The sequence below is a fragment of the Neovison vison genome, chromosome 13 (genome assembly GCF_020171115.1).
Source record: "Neovison vison isolate M4711 chromosome 13, ASM_NN_V1, whole genome shotgun sequence".
Taxonomy (NCBI): Eukaryota; Metazoa; Chordata; class Mammalia; order Carnivora; family Mustelidae; genus Neogale; species Neogale vison.
Window position 1 is genome coordinate 116,950,769 of NC_058103.1, and position 20,257 is coordinate 116,971,025.

The 20,257-nt window shown below is 58.8% G+C and overlaps 1 protein-coding gene across 1 annotated transcript; it reads left to right on the forward strand.

Moving 5' to 3' along the window:
• Positions 1 to 809: 809 nt before the first annotated feature.
• On the forward strand, positions 810 to 19,637 carry CSK (C-terminal Src kinase). The gene is made up of 13 exons (XM_044230476.1): positions 810 to 1,388; positions 14,596 to 14,675; positions 15,039 to 15,152; positions 15,268 to 15,380; positions 15,745 to 15,964; positions 16,740 to 16,833; positions 17,021 to 17,086; positions 17,173 to 17,272; positions 17,368 to 17,458; positions 17,901 to 17,974; positions 18,060 to 18,255; positions 18,381 to 18,467; positions 18,742 to 19,637. Exons 2-13 carry the CDS (start codon positions 14,661 to 14,663, stop codon positions 18,922 to 18,924), a joined length of 1,353 nt encoding a protein of 450 aa, XP_044086411.1. The 5' UTR covers positions 810 to 1,388; positions 14,596 to 14,660; the 3' UTR covers positions 18,925 to 19,637.
• The last annotated feature ends 620 nt before the right edge of the window (positions 19,638 to 20,257 follow it).

Genomic DNA, 20,257 nt, shown 5'->3' on the forward strand with positions numbered 1-20,257 from the left:
ATGCTGAAATTAAAGTCCAAGAAAGTCCCACGACGTTCGTTGGCTCTCTTGTCCCTGCAGAGACCCCCATCTCCTCCCACTCTCCTGAACCCACCCAGCAAACTGCAACCATACGAGCTATTTAGGGTTCCCCCAGCCTTCGAGCGTTCTCGTCATTCCCCGCCTTCCTCCTGGCTGTTGTTCCCTACCTGGGCTCCCAGTCCTACTAAGCCTTCCCGATAGCCCTCCCCTCTTTCCTCTTCCTGTGGACCTCCCACACCACCTCTCCACCTTTCTCAGCAGTTTCTTCGCACTTGTTTGTTGGCCTGTCAGTTATCCTACTGAGAACCCCCTGACAGTAAGGTGAGGTGGCCTAGCAGACTTCAGAGCAGAACCTGTCACGTTGTCAGAGCCAGGAAACATTTGAATGAGTGAATGAATGCTTACTAGTAGCCGTGAATGAGGCCTACTCTTCACTACAGATCCGAGGACAGAGGCCCAGGTCATGCCTCAATAGCCTCTGCATCGGGGGACCGGAGCCCAGAGAAGGCTCTGAGGTCGCCCCACTGCGGCCTGGTGGGCCCTCGCGAGTGGGACCTTCCTGAGCCTTCAGCGCGGGCCCGCAGGTGGGGGCAGGGCGTGGGCGCAGACACACCCCCCGCAGTGCCGCCGGTTCCCAGCAGGGGGCGCCGCTCCTCCGGCCCACGCCCCGCCGCGCGCCGGGCAGGCCCCCTCGCGCAGGCGCGCTGCCGCGGGCGGAGGATCCGGGCCGCGCTTCCTCTCGCCAGGCCTGTGAGCTTCCTCCCAGCGGAGCCCCGGGCAAGCCGAGCTTGGCCGCCGCCGCCGCCGCCACCGCAGCCGTCCTCCCGCTCCTGCCCCACCCCGCACCCTGCCCGGGGGGCCTGCCGGGGTGGGGTCCGAGTGGGGCTACCGCCCCCCCCCCCGCGCCGCCGTCGGGGCCGTCCCCCGGCCAGCGGTCCCTCCCGCCCCAGCCAGCCCGTGGTCGCCAGAGCCTCCGGGGCGTGGAGCGCGGGGAGCCTCCGCGGCCCCCGATCCAGCGTCCGGGGCAGCCCCCGGCAGCCCGCGCGACGTTCCAAACTCGAACCTCGGTGGCGGCGTTCGGAAGCGGAACTCTGCCGGGGCCGCGCCGGCTACATTGTTTCCTCCCCCCGACTCCCTCCCGCCCCCCTTCCCCCGCCTTTCTTCCCTCCCCGACCCGGGCCGCGCGGCCATCCCCCTGCCTCTGTCTGGCCGTCCCTCCTCCCCCTCTTTTCGCACCAATACCTCTTTGTACCGCACCCCCCGGGGACCCCTGCGCCCCTCCCCTCCCCCCTGGCCGCATGGACCGTCCCGCAGGCCGCTGATGCTGCCCGCAGCGAGGTGGCCCGGACCGCAGTGCCCCGAGAGAGGTGAGTGCTTGGAGAGTCTGGAGGGGGTGGGCGTCTGAGTGCTTCCCGAGGGAGTGAGGGTGGAGGTCGCGCGTCCCGCTTCTGTTGCTTCCGTTGCAGCTGCGGTCACGTCCACTCCCATCCCCCACCTCCCTGACTCCCCTCCTTCCCGGTTCGAATTCTCCCGGGAGTCACTGTCAGCCCGACTGGGAGGGGAGTTCACCAGGGAGGTGCTGCCCTGTGAGCCCCACGGACTTATCTCAGGCCACTCCGAGTCTGTCTGTCCGCTCTTTGCCTCCCCCTGTGTCAGGGCTGTGTGGAGCCTGGAGGGAGGGGGCAGCGTGGGTCAGGACCCTGGAGAATGGACACTTTGCTGTTCCATGCCTGTCCAGGCCCTCCCTGCAGGTCCCCTGGCCTGCCTTGTTCTGAACCCTCCGTCATTCCCCCACCGAGGAGCCAGCTGGCTCTTCTTAGGAAGCCCAGGGCCCACCACCTCCCTTGAACTTGCCAGAGGTTGAGCCTCTACGCCTCCCAAAAGACCAGGCCTAAGCCAAGGGACCTGTGACCCTTGGGTGGGGAAACTGGGCAGGGCTTCTATGTGGGTGGACATAACACTGGGCATTAGGACGATGCCCCCACCTTCTGGCAGCCTGGTCATTTCATTCTCCCAGACTCCTCAGGGCCCAGGCCAGGTGTCAGGAAGAGGCGTGTCCAGCCACCAGAGCCTTGGAGCATAACTAGAGGTTCACCTCCCCTCCCATTTTGGGGACTAGTATACTGAGGCTCAGGGGATGGAGTTGCTACCCCAGGTCTCTGGCAGAGTCAGGCTGTCTGTCCTTTCATTCTCTGCTCCGCCAAGCTGGACTGCCGTGGGTGGAGGGAAACCAGGCAGGTACCTATACCCACCAAGGACCCAGGCCCCCAGCTTGATCCAAGGGACCTTGTGGGGTGAACACGTGCTTCCCAAAGAAGGCTTCCGGGCCCAGCTCTGCCAAGGTCTGGGCTCAGGCAGCATCGGTACTACCCATGGGATTTCCCCTGGGTGTCCAAGGTGGGTCCCACCAGCAGGGGATGTGGTGGGACGGGGCGCCGTGTCTGGTGTGGCCCTGGCGCTCAGCTGAAATAGCCTGGTGGTCCGTCCTGCCCCAGGCCTCCCACACATGTGGCCCAGCTGGCCTAGGAACATGAATGGGATCCAGATGGGGAAGGTGAGAGCCCCGTTTCCACAGCCTTGGCACAGGAGTGTTGCCAGAGTGGGCACCATAGGGGCTCTTTTCCAAGCTCCCCACACTTGGGTGGTTCCAGTGTCTTTCGTGGTGGGGCCCTAACAGGAAGAGGGCAGAGACAGCAGGAGGGAGGCTGAGAGTGTGGTGGTATCCTCTTGCTCCCTGGAGGTTAGGAGGTTCCCTGGAGGATGTTAAACTGTATCTGGGCCTGCTTGGGGCCACTGGTAGTTTTGTCCTGCTCAAGACTCTGCCCTTGATGTAGAGTTTTTTTCCAGTTGCCCCGACATGCGTAGTGGAGGGGACCCAGATGTGGTGGGTCTGTGAGGCTCCCCACACCCAGCCCTAACTTCTTTCCAGCCTGGGACCTGGGGCTGAGGCCCGAAGGTTGGGGGCTTTCCTACCGACTGTGAGCTGTATGGAGACGAACCCTGGGTCCCCAGGCCTTTGTAGAAAAGGGTCTGGCTTCAGATTAGCACAGTTGCAGAGATGTTTTTTATCTGGGGAGCTTGGTGTCTTCCTGCCTCTCGGAAGTGGCTGCTCTTCTCTCTGTGTTGGCTTAGGGGTGAGGAAGGACCAGATGATGGTCCCCAGGACCACTGCAGGGGGCACTGGACCTCAAGAGGCTGAGCCACTGTGGAGCAGCCCCGAGTACAGATGGGGGCTGAGGCCCAGGATTCACAGTGTGGGATGCAGCTGCCCGAGCAAACTGCCAACTGGCCTCATTGGGCAGAACAGCCTGGGTCCAGTTCTGGCCTCTATCTTTTGAGGCATTTTGAAGCCTTGACATGTAGTCCCCAAAGAAAGAGGTGTTTGGTCCGAGGGTCTAGGAAAGAGAAGGTAGGGAGAGCCCTGCAGGTGCCTGAGGGACTGTTCCGTATCTGAAAGGTTGTCCCATGGAAGATGTCCCAGAGGTCAGGGCTGGATCTGGGAGGGGGGGGTGGCAGTCAGATCCCAGGGAAGCAAATGTGAGCTCAGGAGAAAACTATGTACATATTACTTTCTTAATGCATAAAGTAGCAACACAGCACCACAGAAAACTTAGAAAACACCACAAGAATCACAATTTCTTCATCAGAGGAGCAACTGTTTGCATTTTGGAGTTCCCTCCCTGTCCTTTCCTGACATGTTTTTTCCTTCCTTGCTGTTGTCATTTGAATATGTGCACCGTGACACCTTTTTTCTTTTCAGTTCTGTGTCTCTGGGCCTTTTCTCATGCTGCCACACAGGGTGTAACTTTGCCACTGGATTCCAGGCCTCCCCAAGCCCCCTGACTAATAAGCTCGTTGTTCTGCACCGCAGTGGGTGCTACAGCTGGTGGGACCACAGGCCCCCAGAGCAGCCTGGGGTATGGCAAAGGGCGGGCAGCTCGGCACCCAGCCGATGTGGTCCTGAGCCCAGCGCCACCGTTAAGGCTGGTCACCTCAGAGATGGGGATCCTTTGCCATGGGGTGGCCATATATGCGGCAGAAGGCGATATGAGGAGTCCGAACGAACTAACCAAGGTACTAGAAGGTACCCAGCACCATCCCTAGCCTCGGGTAAGCACTTTGTAAGGAGAAATTGGCGTTGTTCACAGGGTACCCACTGCGGGCTCCCTCGGTGTGTGGGGACGACACCTGGGCCAGGGAGGACTGGTCTTGGTCCATGGAGCCCTTCGAAACCCTCTGTTCTTGAGGTACTGGACTACACCGGCCAGTGCCTGTCCCACCTCCTTGGCCTTCTCCGCCCCCCATCAGCACGGCACTGGCTGGTGCAGGACTTGGACCTGACCCTCCCTGTCCGCCTTTGGTCTCCGGCTCCAGAGCTGACTGGACAAGGCCTCTCCTCTGAGAGCCTGCCTGCCTTCTGCCCCAAGCGAGCTAATGCTACTTCCTAGGCCACCCCAGATTTCCCTAGCAGAGCTGGAGGCCTACTTAGCTTGGGAAAACCACTACTTGGGCAATGAGCCCAGGCATCCTGAGCCCCAACCCAGGGGTGGCATGCCAGCCTCATCTCCCTACCCTTTCCCAGTGGCGGGGCTGGGGCGGGGAAGGGAAGAAAACTGGTGGTGGTTGGGGGTGGGGTGGCAGGGTTTCTGGCCTCCCAGATGGGAGTTGGAAGGGAGCATAGGTGCTCCACAAATCAGTGGGGAAGTCCTGTGTGTTAGCGGCCTCCTCTTCACCAGGTGCTACCTGGTTCTGACCTGAGTGTGTACAGCTGTGACACCCCCTGCTTCCTCTTGCTGGGCTTCTGCGGAGACCAGAGTAACTGGGAGTGCCCTCCTGGAGCCATGCCTTGGGCAGTAGGAGGAAATCAGTCTCACCTTGGCACTCCTGGGCTTGAGAGACCATAGCCCCAGGTGACCTTAGGGTAATCCAGGACTAACCTAGGCAGGAGGTCCTCCTCCAAGTGGCCCATTCAGTGCAGAGATCCCCCAGGCACCTGATCGCAGATTCTAGCTGCTAGAGTTCGCCTGTGGAGTGTCTCCCTCCTCCCTGGTCTTGGTGCAGGGGAAGTGGGCATTACAACTACCCTCCTGTCCCACAGCTTAGGCTGGGATGAGGTCACTGGGTGGGGTCCCCTCCAAGATGCTGGCCTGGCTGGGGCAAGCCCTTTGGGTGTTTCTTGGTCCCCCCGCCTTGGTTGGGGACAGGATGGGTGGAGGAGCAGGCTGCCCCAACAGCGGGCAGGGAGCACTGCCTTCCTCCCTCCTCTCCTGTGCGTCCCTTCATTCAAGGGCTGGAAATAGAATCCGCTAAGTAATGATTAAAGTCAAATTCAGACCTAAAAATAAAGAGCTGGTAAAGGAAGAGCTAGTGTGCTCCCTGCGTGGCTGAGGGGAGAAGCGAGCAGGGCGAGGCCAGCTTCCCGGGAGAGGCCAAAGCCCGCTGGGGGATCAGGACTCCTCCACCAGTGGGGAGAGGGCATCTCTTTTATCCGGCACCAGTTGGGCAGTCTAGCCACACCAGGGAGAGAATCCCATTTTTCCCCTGGGGAGACTGAGGCCCAGAAGGGGGAAGTGTTTTGTCCAGCCACTGCCCAAGAGCTCTCCTTGGCAGGCACCCAGGGACCCGAGGGCCCCACGCAGCCCAGTTCGTCCTTTCTGCCTGTTCAGTTTCTCTTCCTGGTTTTGAGGTACTGTGATGAGAGGAGCTTCTCATCACACACCAGCTATGCACGCCTCGGGGGTGCTGGGCCTCTGACCGCAGCTTCCCTCCGTCCCCCTGCCCCCCCATCTCCGCCCCTTCCGTGATCAGGGCCCAGAGCTGCAGGAACAAGCAGAAGAGAGGCACCCCCCCACCCCCGCCTATGCTGCTCTCCGCACAGTTGGAAGTTTTGTAGGGGTGAAAACCTGGGTGTCATCTGATGCCTGCCCACCCTGCCCTGGCTGCTGCTTCTCAGGCCTGTCCAGCCCCACCCCGGTCTCTGTGTTGGTCCTGGGCACCTGTGGTGGCGTCCTGTGCCGTAGGGAGACCGGAAGGGAGAAGGAAGGAGGAACCCGGAGAGCTCCCCTGCTTGCCAGCAGAGACCAGACTCAGAGAGGAGTCGGGGGAGCCTGTGCTTCAACTTCCTGTTATGGCTGGTGGGGAGCTCAGAAGCTGGGGGGTCTGCGTAGGCTGGAGCAGCCAGGAGGGCTTCCTGGAGGGGAAAGGCCATGAAAATCAAGAAGTTTTGAGCTCCTTGCTTGGAGTTTCTGCCTTCTCTAGAACCCTAGCTTGCTGGCTTCACTAGTAGCTAGATGGCCGTGGGCAAACTCTTGGTTTCTCCTTGCAAAGCAGAATATGGCAGACGATTAAGGAGTGGGCGCACGAATGTAACCTCTGCTTCCCAGAGCAGGAGGGTCAAGCTCTAGGCAAATCTCTCTTCAGCTACCTGCTCTCCCCTAGCTGCCCATTTTCAGAGGGTCATTTGTCCTGCCCAAGGAAAGGCTGGGGTTTTTCTCTTGACCAAGTTCAGACAGATCGGAGTTCAAATCTCTACTCTGCCCCCTTGGAAACTGGACAGCCTGTCAGCCTGGTTCCTCCTGAGTCAAACAACGATCAACAGTAAAACCTCACAGGGATTTTTGAGGATTAAGTAAATAACACAGGGTTGGGCCATTGGGCCGTCATCCCCGTGCTTTCATTCCCTGGTCTTGTGCCCATTTCATTTCATTTTCATCACCATCCTACCAGGGGAGGGTGTTGATAATCTCCTTCTCCATCAGGTGTGTAACAAGACTATAAGTCCTTTGTGTTGGGCCCCCATAGTTTTATCTTTTGAGCTATGTGTTTTGTGGGTCACAGTCCTGAGACAGACCAAGAATCTGGGGGCCAAAGTTCTAGGCAGTTCCTGAGCCTCTGGGCCTCAGCCCCCCACCAGTAATGTGCATGGGAGACTTCAGGATAAAGCACAAGGACACTCATGATTAAGTGGCTGTTGGGAGTCAGCACTGAGAGGCTGTATGTAAATGTAGGCAAATGGCCATGCAAAGCCTGCAGCCTGTGCTGGGGGACAGGGGGACAGAGGCCTGTGTGAGGGCCCTGGGGAAGGCCCGAGTCCCTGCTGCCCAGTGCATGTAGGTAATTAGGCTCCTGTGCGGTAATTAGAAACCTTTCTGGGCCAGAAGTGTCAGCCTCACACCGCAGCGGTGCCCGGGGGAGGCGGCTTCCCATTAGCCTTCTCTCACGCCAGCCCCCATCTCTCCCAAACCACTAGAGGGGATTTCCGGTCCCAGGAGTCACTGGGGGCAGGAAAAAGGCCGTGAGTTGCTATAATTTCATTTCAAACATTTTTTAGCCATTAAGTCACCCCTACCCTTAGGGCAGGGGTCCTGAAGACTGAGGGAGGCCTAGGTGAGTAGGGAGGGAGGGCAAGCAGCACACCCAGGAGCCAAAGCAGGGCCATCCTTCCAGCCCTTTCCTTACCCCCAGGGACATTTGGGCGTCTCGGAGGGTCTTGCGGGCCAGACTGCAGTGCCTGACCCTGAGACACATGTGCAGTGGGTATGCTGAGCGCTCTGGGCCACCTTCCTGGGTCAGCGGGCCCCTCCAGCCCCACAGCCTCACGGCGTGGTGTGTGGCCTGGGCCTCATGGTGCCCTTAGCCTGAGTGTCCTTTGCAGAACCAGAGGTGGGGCTGATCTTACAGCTGCCAAACCAGCCCAACTGCTGGGAGCCCCGCCCTCCTCAGGTGCTCCGCTGCCCTATCTGAGGGGCGTGCCTGAATCTGGAAGCTCAGTTTTGCTTGTTATCTGTTCTGTGACCTGTCAGAACTTCCGGGCTGGTCAGAACCTTGGTGCACCCCCACCGTGAGCTGCCTTCTGCCGTCATTAACTCTTCCATACCACAGTTTTGGTAGCTTAATCCTGGCCTAGTCTAGCACCTGCTCCACACCCTCCCCCCTGCAATTGCTTCCACTGAAATCCTCCCAGTTCCAGCTCCCCTCCCCTTCTTCCCGGAAGCTTTCCCAGGTTGCCCCTGTCTCTTCTGTCTGTGGGGACTCCAAGTACCCCTGGCCATGACTGACTGTCTGGTAGCCAGGAGGACAGAAGCAGGGCAACATTTTGGTGGTGGCCTTAGGCTGGGCCCACAGGGGAGACAGATGAGTGGGGTTCCTAGAGCTGGAGTCTCATGGGTCCTTTCCTCCTTTCCATCCTGGCTCACCTAGCAGGGGCTCTACCAGTGAGGCTCCAGGAACCCTGGCTCGAAGAATGAGAAGGTAGAGGGAACCTGCTTGTTGCTCTGGCAGCTGCCCCCGCCCCCAGACTCTCCAGCTGGGTCCTGTGGCAGAACCAAAGTCTCTGGGGGCCACGGCCTGAGTTCCCCCCAGGTCTCTTGTGTACTTCCCTTTTCAGTGGGTATTTTTAGCTGGGTGTAAACAGTTACTGAAGGCTCCCACGCCCCACTGGGCAGTGGAGTTTTGGTGAAAGGGGCAGGGCAGGAGACCCTTGACCTGCCCCAGCCTCTGGCGCATACTAGGCCGTGGTGGTCCATGGCTGCCCCCGGGGCCGGGCAAGAGCATCCTGGGAGTTTCTGGGCTCCCAGTACTCCTCTCTAACCCCCTCCCTGCCAGCCCGGGCTACCAAGAAAGGCCTGCCTGAGGCTGCAGCCACTGACCTCAGTGCTTGGGCACAAAGCCCAGCCTGTTCCCGGGACCCCAGCACAAGGGCTGCTGGGAGCAGAGTTTGGGGCAGGAAGTCAGAGTGAAGCGCTGACTTCACAGAGTTCCAAAGCCCCCGTCCCCTGGTCCTTGGCGGGTGTGCCGACAGCTGCTGTCCCTTTGGGGTTAAATATAGTCCCAGCAGTTAGGGGACCTTGGTGTGGCATGGCCTAGCTTCCTCCTTTCCTTTGTTGGTTCATTCATTCATTCGGTACTCATTTACTGAGCAGCCACTCTGGGCTCAGCCCATGCTGGGGACATGAGTCAGCTCCCAGCCTTCCCCCCGCAGAGCTCCCAGGCCAGGATCAGTGAGGTTCTCACCAGAGCTTCAGGGATGTGTGAGAGGCTGTGGAGGCCTGGAGCTGCGAGCACAGCTGGGGAACCAAGGAAGGTTCTTGGCAGGGGGGTGGGGTTCAAAAAGTGGTTTATTTTCAATCTTATTTTTAGGGAGAGGTTAGTAATAGATACATGCGGTTTTCGAAAAAAGAGAAAAAAAAGTCAAAAAGGACAAAATAGCAAATACACAGTGAAAAGTAATTTTCCCTTAAACTTGACTCCCCCCACTTCCCAGCCCAGAGACAACTCATGTTGCCAATTTCCTGGCTTTCAAGGATAATCTGTGTGTATTTGTGTTTAGGGATGATTTGTATGTCCCCTGCACCATGTCTTTTTTCACAGCCTCGTATTCGTAGTATTTAAACCTACTAAAAAGCCAAACTAGGGCGCCTGGCCAGCACTGTGGGTGGAGCCCGCGACTCTTGATCTTGGGGTCATGAGCTTGAGCCACGTCGGGTGTAGAGATTACCTAAAAGATTAATAATAATAGGGGCACCTGAGTGGCACAGTTGGTTGAGCGGCGGACTCTTGATTTCCACTCGCGGCTATGAGATCAAGCCCCTCTTTCGGCTCTGTGTTCCATGGGTAATCTGCCTGTCCCTCTCCCTGTCCCCGCACTTGTATGTGCCCTCTCACATGGTCTCTGAAATAAAGAAATAAAATCTTTAAAAATAATGACAATTATCATAAAAAAGCTGAAATAGTCATATAAGGAGTACCCACACGTCCTTTACGCATATTCACACGATCTTAACATTTGGCCGCATTTGGTTTACCTCTTTTATATACGTACATGTGTATACATGGGGCTTGGCACTGGTTCGTTTGAGTGTCAGTTACAGCCATCTATCTTTCATTTCCAAGTCCTTTAGCATGCACTGCTTACATAATCGGAGCACTGTGATCACGCTTAAGAAAATTGCTGTTAAAATTCCCTAATATTACCTAACATTTCCATTTTTCCAACTGTCATCCACTGATTTTTATAGCTACTATTTTTCTCCCTCTGAGCCAGAATCCAATTCAGGATCACTCATTGAATCTCGTTGTCCTGTTGCCTTCTCCCTTTTTTCCAGCTTTATGGAGCTGTAACTGACGTACAGTATTGTGTGAGTTTAAGATTTACAGCAAGGGGACCTGATGTATGTGTGTTGCTAAACAGTTACCTCAGTGGGCTTGGGCAACACCTGCTCACCTCCAGTAAATTCCATTGTGTTGTTGTGTCCTGTGTCCTGTTTCATCAAGAACATTCTCCAGCCCCTGTTCATTTGTTTTGTCTTTTCTTTAAAGATTTTATTTTTCATTTGTCAGAGACAGAGCATAAGCAGGGGGAGCAGCAGGTGGAGAGAGAGGGAGAAACGGGGAAACGGGCTCCCCGCTGAACAGGGAGCCCGATGTGGGACTCGATCCCAGGACCCTGCCATCATGACCTGAGCTGAAGGCAGATAGATGCTTAACTCACTGAACCACCCAGGTGTCCCCTTTGTTTTGTCTCTCAAGACACTAACTTGGAAAGTCCCGGCCAGTTGTTGAGTCTGTGCCTGATGGCATCTTCCTGGTTTTAGTCAGGTTGACGGGCTCTGCAGGAATCCTACCCCGAAATCCTAGCAGGAGGCACTCGGCGTCATTTCTTTAATCATGGGTGATGCTTAATCCGGTTGCACAGTTAACAGTGTATCTGCCAGGTCTGCCTGTAGTGCAGGGGCTGCTGCTTTCCGAGGAATCTTGAGTGTCCCTGTCTCGTTCCCCCCAGAAGCTTTTTCTTAAGCGACTTAAACTGGCTTTTTGCCGTTTCCACTTGCTTCGCCGTCTGGTGCACTGTGCTCTCAGCCCCTAAAGGTCTGTTCAGGCCCCGTCACCACGGGAACTGTCATTCCCTCTTAGGAATAGCTGGCTGTCTTTTCACTTGGTCCCTCACTGATGGACATAAAGATCATCTCCCAGTCTCTTGCTGCCACAGAGAAGGATTTTGTAGGCATACGTGAAACAGAAGCAATTCCTCAGGTGCGCCCTGGAGGTTGAGAGGAGGAAGGAAGTTCCTTGGGGCAGAGAAGAGGGAGCGAGTGGAGAGGGATGGCCAGGCAGGGAGGTAGGAATAGCAGGCAGGACACAGGTCTGGCTGAGGTGTTGGAGAGCCAGCCAGCAAGTCCCAGAAGAGTCAAGTGACTTTCCCAAGGTCATATACACACAGGAAATTGGTGGCAAGGCCAGAAACAGGACTGAGAGTCCCCCAGTCCCAGAACAGTGTTCCTGTACTGCCTCCCCAAAGTGGCCTGAAAGGCACACAGAACCCTTGTGTGCCAGGCCCAGGCAGGCTTAGAGGCCTAGGTTTGCTGCAGCCCCTCTCAGCCATTCTGGCTCTTCTCTCTGACCCGGAGGGGCTTGGCCCCCTGCCTCGGGAGGGAGACTGCTAAGCCGCCCCGGGGCTTGGGCTTCGGCTCGGGCTCGGGACTTCACCAGGGAAGAGCTGTCAGAGCCCACGGCTTGCACTCGGCATTTTCGTGCAAAGGCAGGTCTCGCTCCTGGTGCGGGTGATGCCCACTCCAGTCTCCTGAGGCGGCCCTGGTTGCTGCAGGGTTTTCACCAACACATTGTACAGATGAGAAATCAGGTCCTAAAGTTTTAGCCAGCAGAAAAAAGGGGAAGGACCAGCTCCTTCCCCTGCTTTCCAAATCTGTGGTTGCAGCCCCCTGAGAAACCCCCCTACCACCACTGCAGCCGGCCTTGTCCCTCCTCTGGGCCCTGCTTCTCTCCTCCCCTGTGCTCTCCCAGGCCCACAGCAGCTCCTGGGGTGTGGTGCAGGGGGCCTTGGGGCATCTGACACCTGAGCAGGGCAGGGCGCTTGCTTAAGGTATAAACCTCAGGCATGGCCACCTTGCCTCCTTGACCTTGCTCAGGGTCCCTGTCGGTAAAATGAGGTAAGAGTAGCCTCCGTCTTAAAGGATTTGATGAGCTGTAGCGTGCTAGGGACCGGGCCTTGCACAGAATAAGTGCTCAGAAAACAGGGCCTATTATTATTTGTATTATTATCATCAAGTCAGTGGGGAGGCGGCCGCTGCAGCTGCAGGCTGGGAAGGGAGTGTTTGCAAACTGACAGCCAGGAGGGTGACTAACGGTGCCCTGCCCTCCCTGGTGGTGCAGTGGTGGTGAGTCTGGGGATGGGGGAGTGGGGGAGACATGGGGATGTGGAAAGCTAGCAGAGCCCCTGTTCAGAAGGGCCTGAAGATCAGGGACCCAACCAGCCCTCATTCGGGAACCCTCATTTGGGTTCTGGGCTGTCCACCCCTAACTAGCTATAGGACTTTACCCAAGCTGTTCAACCTTGTGAGCCTCAGTTTCTACTTCTATAAAATGGGGGTAAGAAGAGCTCACAGCTCACCACAGTTTGTGGACCACAAGAGCCCAGCGGGTGGTTCCTGTCTCCAACTCAGTCATGTGAATGTGTGTTTGGGGTTGGGGGGGGTGGGGAGGCATATCTGCTCAGTCTTGTTGGGCCCGAGTCTCCCTGTGCAGAGATCCATGGGCTGGCCTCTGGGGACAAAAAGCACTGTGTATCCTGGGAGGAAGGGTCGCCTTTTGTCTGCTGGGGGCGGGGGTTATGTCAAGCCCTGCGCCAGACCTTCTCAGTCCAGGGGTCTTGTTCTGCTCTGTCCACAGCCTGCGTGTGGGGCCTGTCCCTCCCTGCCTGTCAGGGTGAGGGATCTGAGGCTCAGAAGGGTTGAGTCATTCTTCCGAGTTGCAAACTCAACAGAGCCAGGTCTGCCTGACCAGAAGCAGGAGCAAGGCCTGGAAGGGGTGCTGGTTCTCCCCAGCCTCTGCTCTCCTCAGCCACATGCTTCTCTGCCAAGGCCCTGGGAGCAGAATGTGATTCCTCACTTAGGCGTTTGAAGCCCCTGCTGACCTGCAGGGTTAATGCCAGGCAGGCCACCCACCACCACCACCACACTAGCTCCGCTAGCAGACTGCCAGTATGCCTGGATGGTCGGGGTGTGCTTGCCAATCCCTCCCGTGGGCTCACATATGGGCCCTTTTCTCTCAGTGGTCCCTGTCTACCTGACCCCTTGCTCTGCTGTCACCCCAGCCCGGGGCCACCTTTCCTGCTTGCCTCCTGTCCTTAAGCTCTCCATTCTTCAGGGCTCAGCTCTGGGGCTCCCTCCTCCAAGAAGCCCGCCAAAGCCCTGCAGTCCTTGTTCACCTCACACGCCGGGGCACATGCGCTCAAGCGTTGCTTCCCCCTACCTGGCCTGGGGGAGGCGGCATTGCAGCCTGGCCCTAGACCTTGTCCATCCTGTCCGATGTGCCTGGGAACGGGACTCTTGGAGGTTTCCTCCTGACATACTGCAACCGTGGAGGAATCGGCAGCCTATCTGAGCCTCAGCCGCCTCAGTCTCCTGTCTGGCAGCAGAGAGCAGGAGCCCCAGGCCCGCTGCTTCCTGAGACAGGAGCTCAGGCTCGGGGCTAGAGGAAGATGGCGGTGCTGGAGGGGCACCAGGCTAGGGCCACAGAGTATGTGCATGCGGGACAGTGTGGCTGCTGCTCTTGGAGTGTGGCTGGGCTGGAGGCTTCTTGGAGGGGCTCCACTTTACTGGAGTAAACCTACAGTCCCCAAAGTGCCCCCATCATAAGGATGCAGCTCAGTGAGATACCACAAGGGAAACTCACCCCTCTTCCGGTGACACTAGCCTTCCCGAGGGCAGTTGCCATCCCACACCGTGGACTTGGCCAGATTTTGAACTTTATGCAGTATAAATGGGATTTCATTGCCTGTGTTCTTCTGACCGGCTTCTTAGTTAATACCACTCGGGAAATTCGTCATCGTGGTTTCGTTACTCAGAGTGTTGGTGTTTGCCGCTGAGCAGAGTACCGCTCTGTGAAGCTGCACGGTTTGGCAGCTGACCCCCAATGGGCGTCTGGGCCGCCCCCAGTGCGAGGCTGGCGACAGATCATGCTGCGCGCGTGCTCTCATGCCCATGGCAGTGGACACCTGCCCTGTGTCCGCTTGGGTGTGTACCTAGCAGTGGGGTGACTGGGCTGTGAGGTCGGCATACCTTCGACTTCAGACATATTTCCCAGGCACGTTTTTACAGGCAGCAGAACTCAGAGGCTCACAGAGAACAAGTGATTTTCCCAAGTCACATTGCACCTTCCCCAGCTTCACAGAGCTGCCTCGAGCTCCCTTCCCCCGCAGACCACACAGCTCACATCCGGACCTAGGGCTGAGAGAGGGGTCAGGTGGCACTGGTGCTGCTCCCCCCCCAGAGCTTCCTTTGCCTCTGTTGGCCAGTCGGTCGGGCTGGAAGCCTCCATGGGCCTAGGGTTGGGGACCCCTCTGTCCCTGGCACGCTGTAGCCTTCATGCTCCTGCCTCTCCCTATCCAGTGCTCTCAGGCTGCTGAGGCTAGAAGAGAGGATGGATGGCCCTTGCCCAAGTCCCAGCTCTGGAGGTCTTTGGTGCTTGTTCACATCTCTGTGGGGAAGGAATGGAAGCCCAGTGATTGGGTGGGGCCAGCTTCTCACCCCCTCCCTGGTCTTCCCCTTCTCCCTGCAGCTCTCATGGTACCAAGTGGCAGGGTGGCCTTCCTGTGACACGGGGAAGCCAGATCTTCTGAGAAGATGTCAGCAATCCAGGTACCACAGGGGTAGGGGTCTAGGGCAGTTGAGTGTCCCCCCACCTCTGGAGGGGTGCTGAGTGGAAGAGAGAGAATGAGGGCTTGCTTCAATCTGCTCCCCTTCGCCCAACCCTGGCTTTCAACAAAGGAGAATTCAGGGGGCGCTATTAGACCCAGGGCTCTCAAGATGGGAGTAAAGATCTGGGGGTGGTGGGGGAATATCAGCTGGAAGGCACCCAGAGTTCTTGGGGGTAGGGATGGGGAGTGCCTCTCCTTGGCTCCCAAAGGCAGGCCAAGAGACTCTAACCTTGAGCATGGGTGGGCAGGTGGGTGGAGATAGCTTCCGGGCTGCCTCCACCTGCCCACCTGTCCTGTCCTGCAGGCCGCCTGGCCTTCCGGTACAGAGTGCATTGCCAAGTACAACTTCCATGGCACTGCTGAGCAGGACCTTCCCTTCTGCAAAGGAGACGTGCTCACCATTGTGGCAGTCACCAAGGTAATGGGGGGCCTCACATGGCCACACCTTGTCTGGCCTCCAGGCGTTCCTGCTGGGTCTGGTCTCCCCTGCAGGTGACGGTGGGCCTGAGAGTGTCTGGGCTCCCTCTCCCCAGGACCCAAACTGGTACAAAGCCAAGAACAAGGTGGGCCGTGAGGGCATCATCCCAGCCAACTATGTCCAGAAGCGGGAGGGCGTGAAGGCTGGCACCAAGCTCAGCCTCATGCCGTGAGTACTGCCCAGGAGCAGTCGGGGTCTGCGGTGTGGGGAGGGAGGAATAAGGGAAGCCCTGGTTCCCCCTAGAGGAGTCAGGGAAACAGAGAGGCCTGAGTAGGAGTGGGAATGTGTGAAGACTTTCGAGATAAGGGGAAGGGCATGGGTGCTTGACCTCAAAGGTAGGGGGTGGGCCTGGGAGGACCAGAGGAGGAAGTGTGGGAAGCAGGAGATGAGAGCCTCCTATGCCTGGCTGAGCCGGTGGGGGCTGTGGTGAGGGGCCGGGCAGAGGGAGCACCTCGGAGAGTGGAGCCTGGAGGACGCATGTGGGGGCTGGTGACCTCGAGCCGCCGTGAGCCATGATCTGGCCTCCCCCCAGCTGGTTCCACGGCAAGATCACACGGGAGCAGGCAGAGCGGCTTCTGTGCCCGCCGGAGACGGGCCTGTTCCTGGTGCGGGAGAGCACCAACTACCCCGGGGACTACACGCTGTGCGTGAGCTGTGACGGCAAGGTGGAGCACTACCGCATCATGTACCATGCCAGCAAGCTCAGCATCGACGAGGAGGTGTACTTCGAGAACCTCATGCAGCTGGTCGAGGTGAGCCGGGCCAGCCTTCCGGTTCCGTCCCACCTCTCCTGGCCCCTGGGAACCTGTGTGTCCTCTGCCTTGACAAAGCTCCTGCTCCGTGCCAGGATTGCCCTCTGACCGCCCACAGTGCTGCCATAGGGAGACCGGCACCGTCTCCATGTCACGGCCTAGGAGACAGGTTCAAAGCAGTGCAAGGATCTGCCTCAGGTCACACAGCTATAAATCAGCGGTGCCAGGACTAGAAGCTGAGACTGGCCAATCCCAGGGCTAGGCTTCCTTCCAGGCCTACAGAACTCCATGCCTGTCCTCCCGAGTTGCACCCCGATGGCCCTGGGCTCCTGCACCCGTACTGATCTGCCCACGTGGTCCTGCATCTCCCAAGGCCAGTGCTGCCAGCCCTGTTGAGGTCATATCTGGCTTCCAGAAGCCCCAGTGGCCCCCCAGATGCCTCCTGCTGCTGGGGAGGGTCCCGGGCACATCTATACTGAGCTAGGGCTTGCCTTCTGCCTCAGGATGCTGATGAGGCCCAAGGCCCGGAGTAGTAGCAACAGCCCGGTGTCTGTGCAGCATCTGAATGTGACTGGGAAGTGGGTCACCAATCTGAGTCTGGGGCTTCCCTAATCCTTCCCCTGGCTGGAAGTGAGAAGCCCTCCTCCCAACGCAAAGCGACTCCAGGCTGGGTGGGCTCGGCCTCCACCGCCCTCTGGCGGTTAGAGATGGGCAGTGCATGGGAGTGGCTGGTGGCCCTCATGGCTGGCCCTCAGTGCCTGCCCTGCCCTCGCAGCACTACACCTCAGACGCAGATGGACTCTGTACGCGGCTCATCAAGCCAAAGGTCATGGAGGGCACCGTGGCAGCCCAGGATGAGTTCTTCCGCAGTGAGTGCCATCCCCGCCCCCAGTCCTCACTTGACTCCCCGCCTCCTCTCACCCAGGCTTCCTGGCACTGCCCCCATCCCGGAGGCTCTGGAGACCTCCAGGGAGCGCCACACACACGGTCCAGGCTGTGACCGCTGTGAGCCCAGCTCTGGCTTCACCCCTCACTGACACCCCCTCCCCCCGCCAGGCGGCTGGGCACTGAACATGAAGGATCTGAAGCTGCTGCAGACCATTGGGAAGGGGGAGTTTGGAGGTGAGCGGGAGGGGGTGGCAGCGTGGGGGTTGGGGGCAAGGGCCTGTGGAGAGTTCTGGGAACAAGCTCCAGCCCTCCTTCCCCAGATGTGATGCTAGGTGATTACCGAGGGAACAAAGTCGCTGTCAAGTGCATTAAAAATGATGCCACTGCCCAGGCCTTCCTGGCTGAAGCCTCTGTCATGACGTGAGCCGGGGCCAAGGGTGGGTGCGGAGGTCACCCCGGGACAGGGAGGAGATGGGGAGGCTCAGCAGGCTCTGACCACCTGCCTCCTGCCCCAGGCAACTTCGGCATAGCAACCTGGTACAGCTTCTGGGCGTGATCCTGGAGGAGAAAGGCGGTCTCTACATCGTCACTGAGTACATGGCTAAGGTGTGCACCTGCCCGGAGGGCCCGCCCCCATTCTAGAGCTGAGCACCTGGGCCTTCCAGCTGTCCCAAACCCCTCACTGTCCTTGGGCCCCTGCTCCCTCAGGCCCCTCTCTCTCTGAAGTCAGCTTTTGTCCTGACTTGTCATTTATTCCATGTGACAAGTTGGGTAGCTTGCCAAGCCTCAGTTCCTCATCTGTGAAATGGAGATAGTATCAGAGTTCCTCTGAGAGATTTATGAGATTTAAGGGCGAATGCATGAAAACAGCTGAGTGTGGTAGCCGGCTCACAGAACCTGGTACCCATTCAGCACTGAGTCCCGGCATCTCTGCTCCTCCCCCTCCTCGTATCGCCCTCATGTGTTCACCCAGCCCTGCCCATGATTCCAGAGGGCTGGGGGGCCAGTCTGACCTGGGGGGCTGCTTGGTCTGTCTGTCCTGCCCCAGGGGAGCCTGGTGGACTACCTGCGGTCGAGGGGTCGGTCGGTGCTGGGCGGAGACTGTCTCCTCAAGTTCTCACTGTGAGTGACGCAGCACCCACTGGGGGGGACCCTGGCCTGCTGCGGGGGCCCTGTCTGAGGGGACACGTGTCCGGCTCTCTCCCAGAGATGTCTGTGAGGCCATGGAGTACCTGGAGGGCAACAACTTCGTGCACCGGGATCTGGCTGCCCGCAACGTGCTGGTGTCGGAGGACAACGTGGCCAAGGTCAGCGACTTCGGCCTCACCAAGGAGGCCTCCAGCACGCAGGACACAGGCAAGCTGCCAGTCAAGTGGACAGCCCCGGAGGCCCTCAGAGAGAAGGTGAAACGGGCCTGTCCCCAGAGCCTGAGGAGTGGGAGGTAGGGGTCCTGGGTTCCCCACCCCCCCACCCCCACCACCTCCCAAACTCCCAGGATTTGACACTGCTCCTCCCACCCGTGTGGCAGAAATTCTCCACCAAGTCTGACGTGTGGAGTTTCGGAATCCTTCTCTGGGAAATCTACTCCTTTGGGCGAGTGCCTTATCCAAGAATTGTAAGTCGAGTACTGGGGCTGGGTCATGGCCAGGGCCGGGGCATGGCTGGGGCTGACGGGGAGGCTTTTGGAGCAAGGAGGAAGGGGTGGGCCAGAGAGGCAGCCTTTCTGGGCCCTGCCTTCCATTCTTAGCCACAGAGCAGCCCTCAGGACTTTCCAGGAGTCTCCTGGGCCTGGCTCTGAGGCCTGGGTCTGAAGGGGATCCCTGAAGCTGAGTCGGGGTCCACTGGGGAGTCACGCCCTGCACAGACTGACCCCACCTGCCTGCCCGCAGCCCCTGAAGGATGTTGTCCCTCGGGTGGAGAAGGGCTACAAGATGGACGCCCCCGACGGCTGCCCGCCTGCAGTCTACGAGGTCATGAAGAACTGCTGGCATCTGGATGCCGCCACGCGGCCTTCCTTCCTGCAGCTGCGGGAGCAGCTCGAGCACATCAAAACCCACGAGCTGCACCTGTGACCTCTGGCCCCCTCACGCCCCGCACCCCCTGACCCAGGTCGGGGGCCTGCAGGGACTGAACCTGGAGAGATTGTGGACCTGGTGCCCCCACTTGCTGGGCCCAAGCCTGAACTGAGCCCAGCAGGCCAGTGGGCCTCTTTCCTCTGCCCCAGCCTGCGCCCCCTCTGGCCCCCCAGAGACCCCGCCTAGGCCTGGCATCTTTTCTCATGGACCCACGCAAGGGGCTTTGGGAGCCCCACCAAAGGGCCAAGAAGGGAGGAGGCTGGGGAGCGTGAGGCAGATGCCTTCTGCCATGGTCAGGCTTCTCCTGGCCTCCCATCTCTCGCCTTCTTAGAGTTTTATTCCTTTCCTTTTTTGAGATTTTTTTCCCGTGTGTTTATTTTTTATTATTTTTCAAGATAAGGAGAAAGAAAGTACCCAGCAAATGGGCATTTTACAAGAAGTACGAATCTTATTTTTCCTGTCCTTCCCAGGGATTGGGGAGACCAGGCCCCTCTCTAGGGACCCATCACCCCAGCCTTGTTCCCCATTCCGTGTTCTGTGTCCCGTGTCGCCTCGGTCGCCCCGTGTTTGCGCTTGACCATGTCGCACTGTTTGCATGCGCCCGAGGCAGACGTCTGTCAGGGGCTTGGAGTTCATTCGTGTGCCGCTGCCGCCCACCCACCTGCCTTGTGAGATGGAACCGTAATAAACCACTCCATGAGGACACTGCTGCCCAGCCTCGGCGCTTCCTCCGCCGAGCCTGCCTGTCCCGCCCAGCCCCCTGTCCCTGTGCCATCTTGTCCATCCCCCTGTCTGTGAGTGGGGCTGTGCTTGCCCTGGGAGTGGAGGGGGGGCGTGGGGAGCACGGCCGGGAGATGTAGCCGCCGCTTTGTGTCAGCTGCACGAGCGAGTGTCCTGTGTCTGCCGTGGGGGAGCCCTCACCACCAAACCTCCCCCACCGTCCTGTTGTGGCCCGGGCTGGGCCCCGGGGCCGTCCTGAACTTGGGACCCCGTCCACAGGGTCCTGTGTGTGGGGCCTAGCTGCCTCCCCTGCCCTGTTGCTCAAGCCAACAGCACAAGGAGGGCTGGAGCCAAGGATGGGCAAGGCAGCCAGGCCCAGCCAGATAGAAGCAGGGCGCCCCAGTTGAAGGCAAGATAAATGTCTCATGCCTCAGAAGGTGCTGCCCATAGAGAGGGAGGGGAAGATTCTGAGCTGCTGGCAGTTCTCACGGTTCACCCCAGATATAAGAGCACCGCCACCTCCCAGCGCATGCCCAGCCTTGTGCCTGAGGATACAGAGGTGGAGACCTTCCCCACCCTACCTTGGGGGCCACAGATGGAGAATGAGGAC

Excerpts from the sequence above, each read along its gene's own strand:
- CSK (XM_044230476.1), top strand. Across the intron at positions 17,087-17,172 it reads TGGGAAGGGGGAGTTTGGAG|ATGTGATGCTAGGTGATTAC; the intron begins GTGAGCGGGAGG and ends CTCCTTCCCCAG. Across the intron at positions 17,975-18,059 it reads TGTCTCCTCAAGTTCTCACT|AGATGTCTGTGAGGCCATGG; the intron begins GTGAGTGACGCA and ends GCTCTCTCCCAG.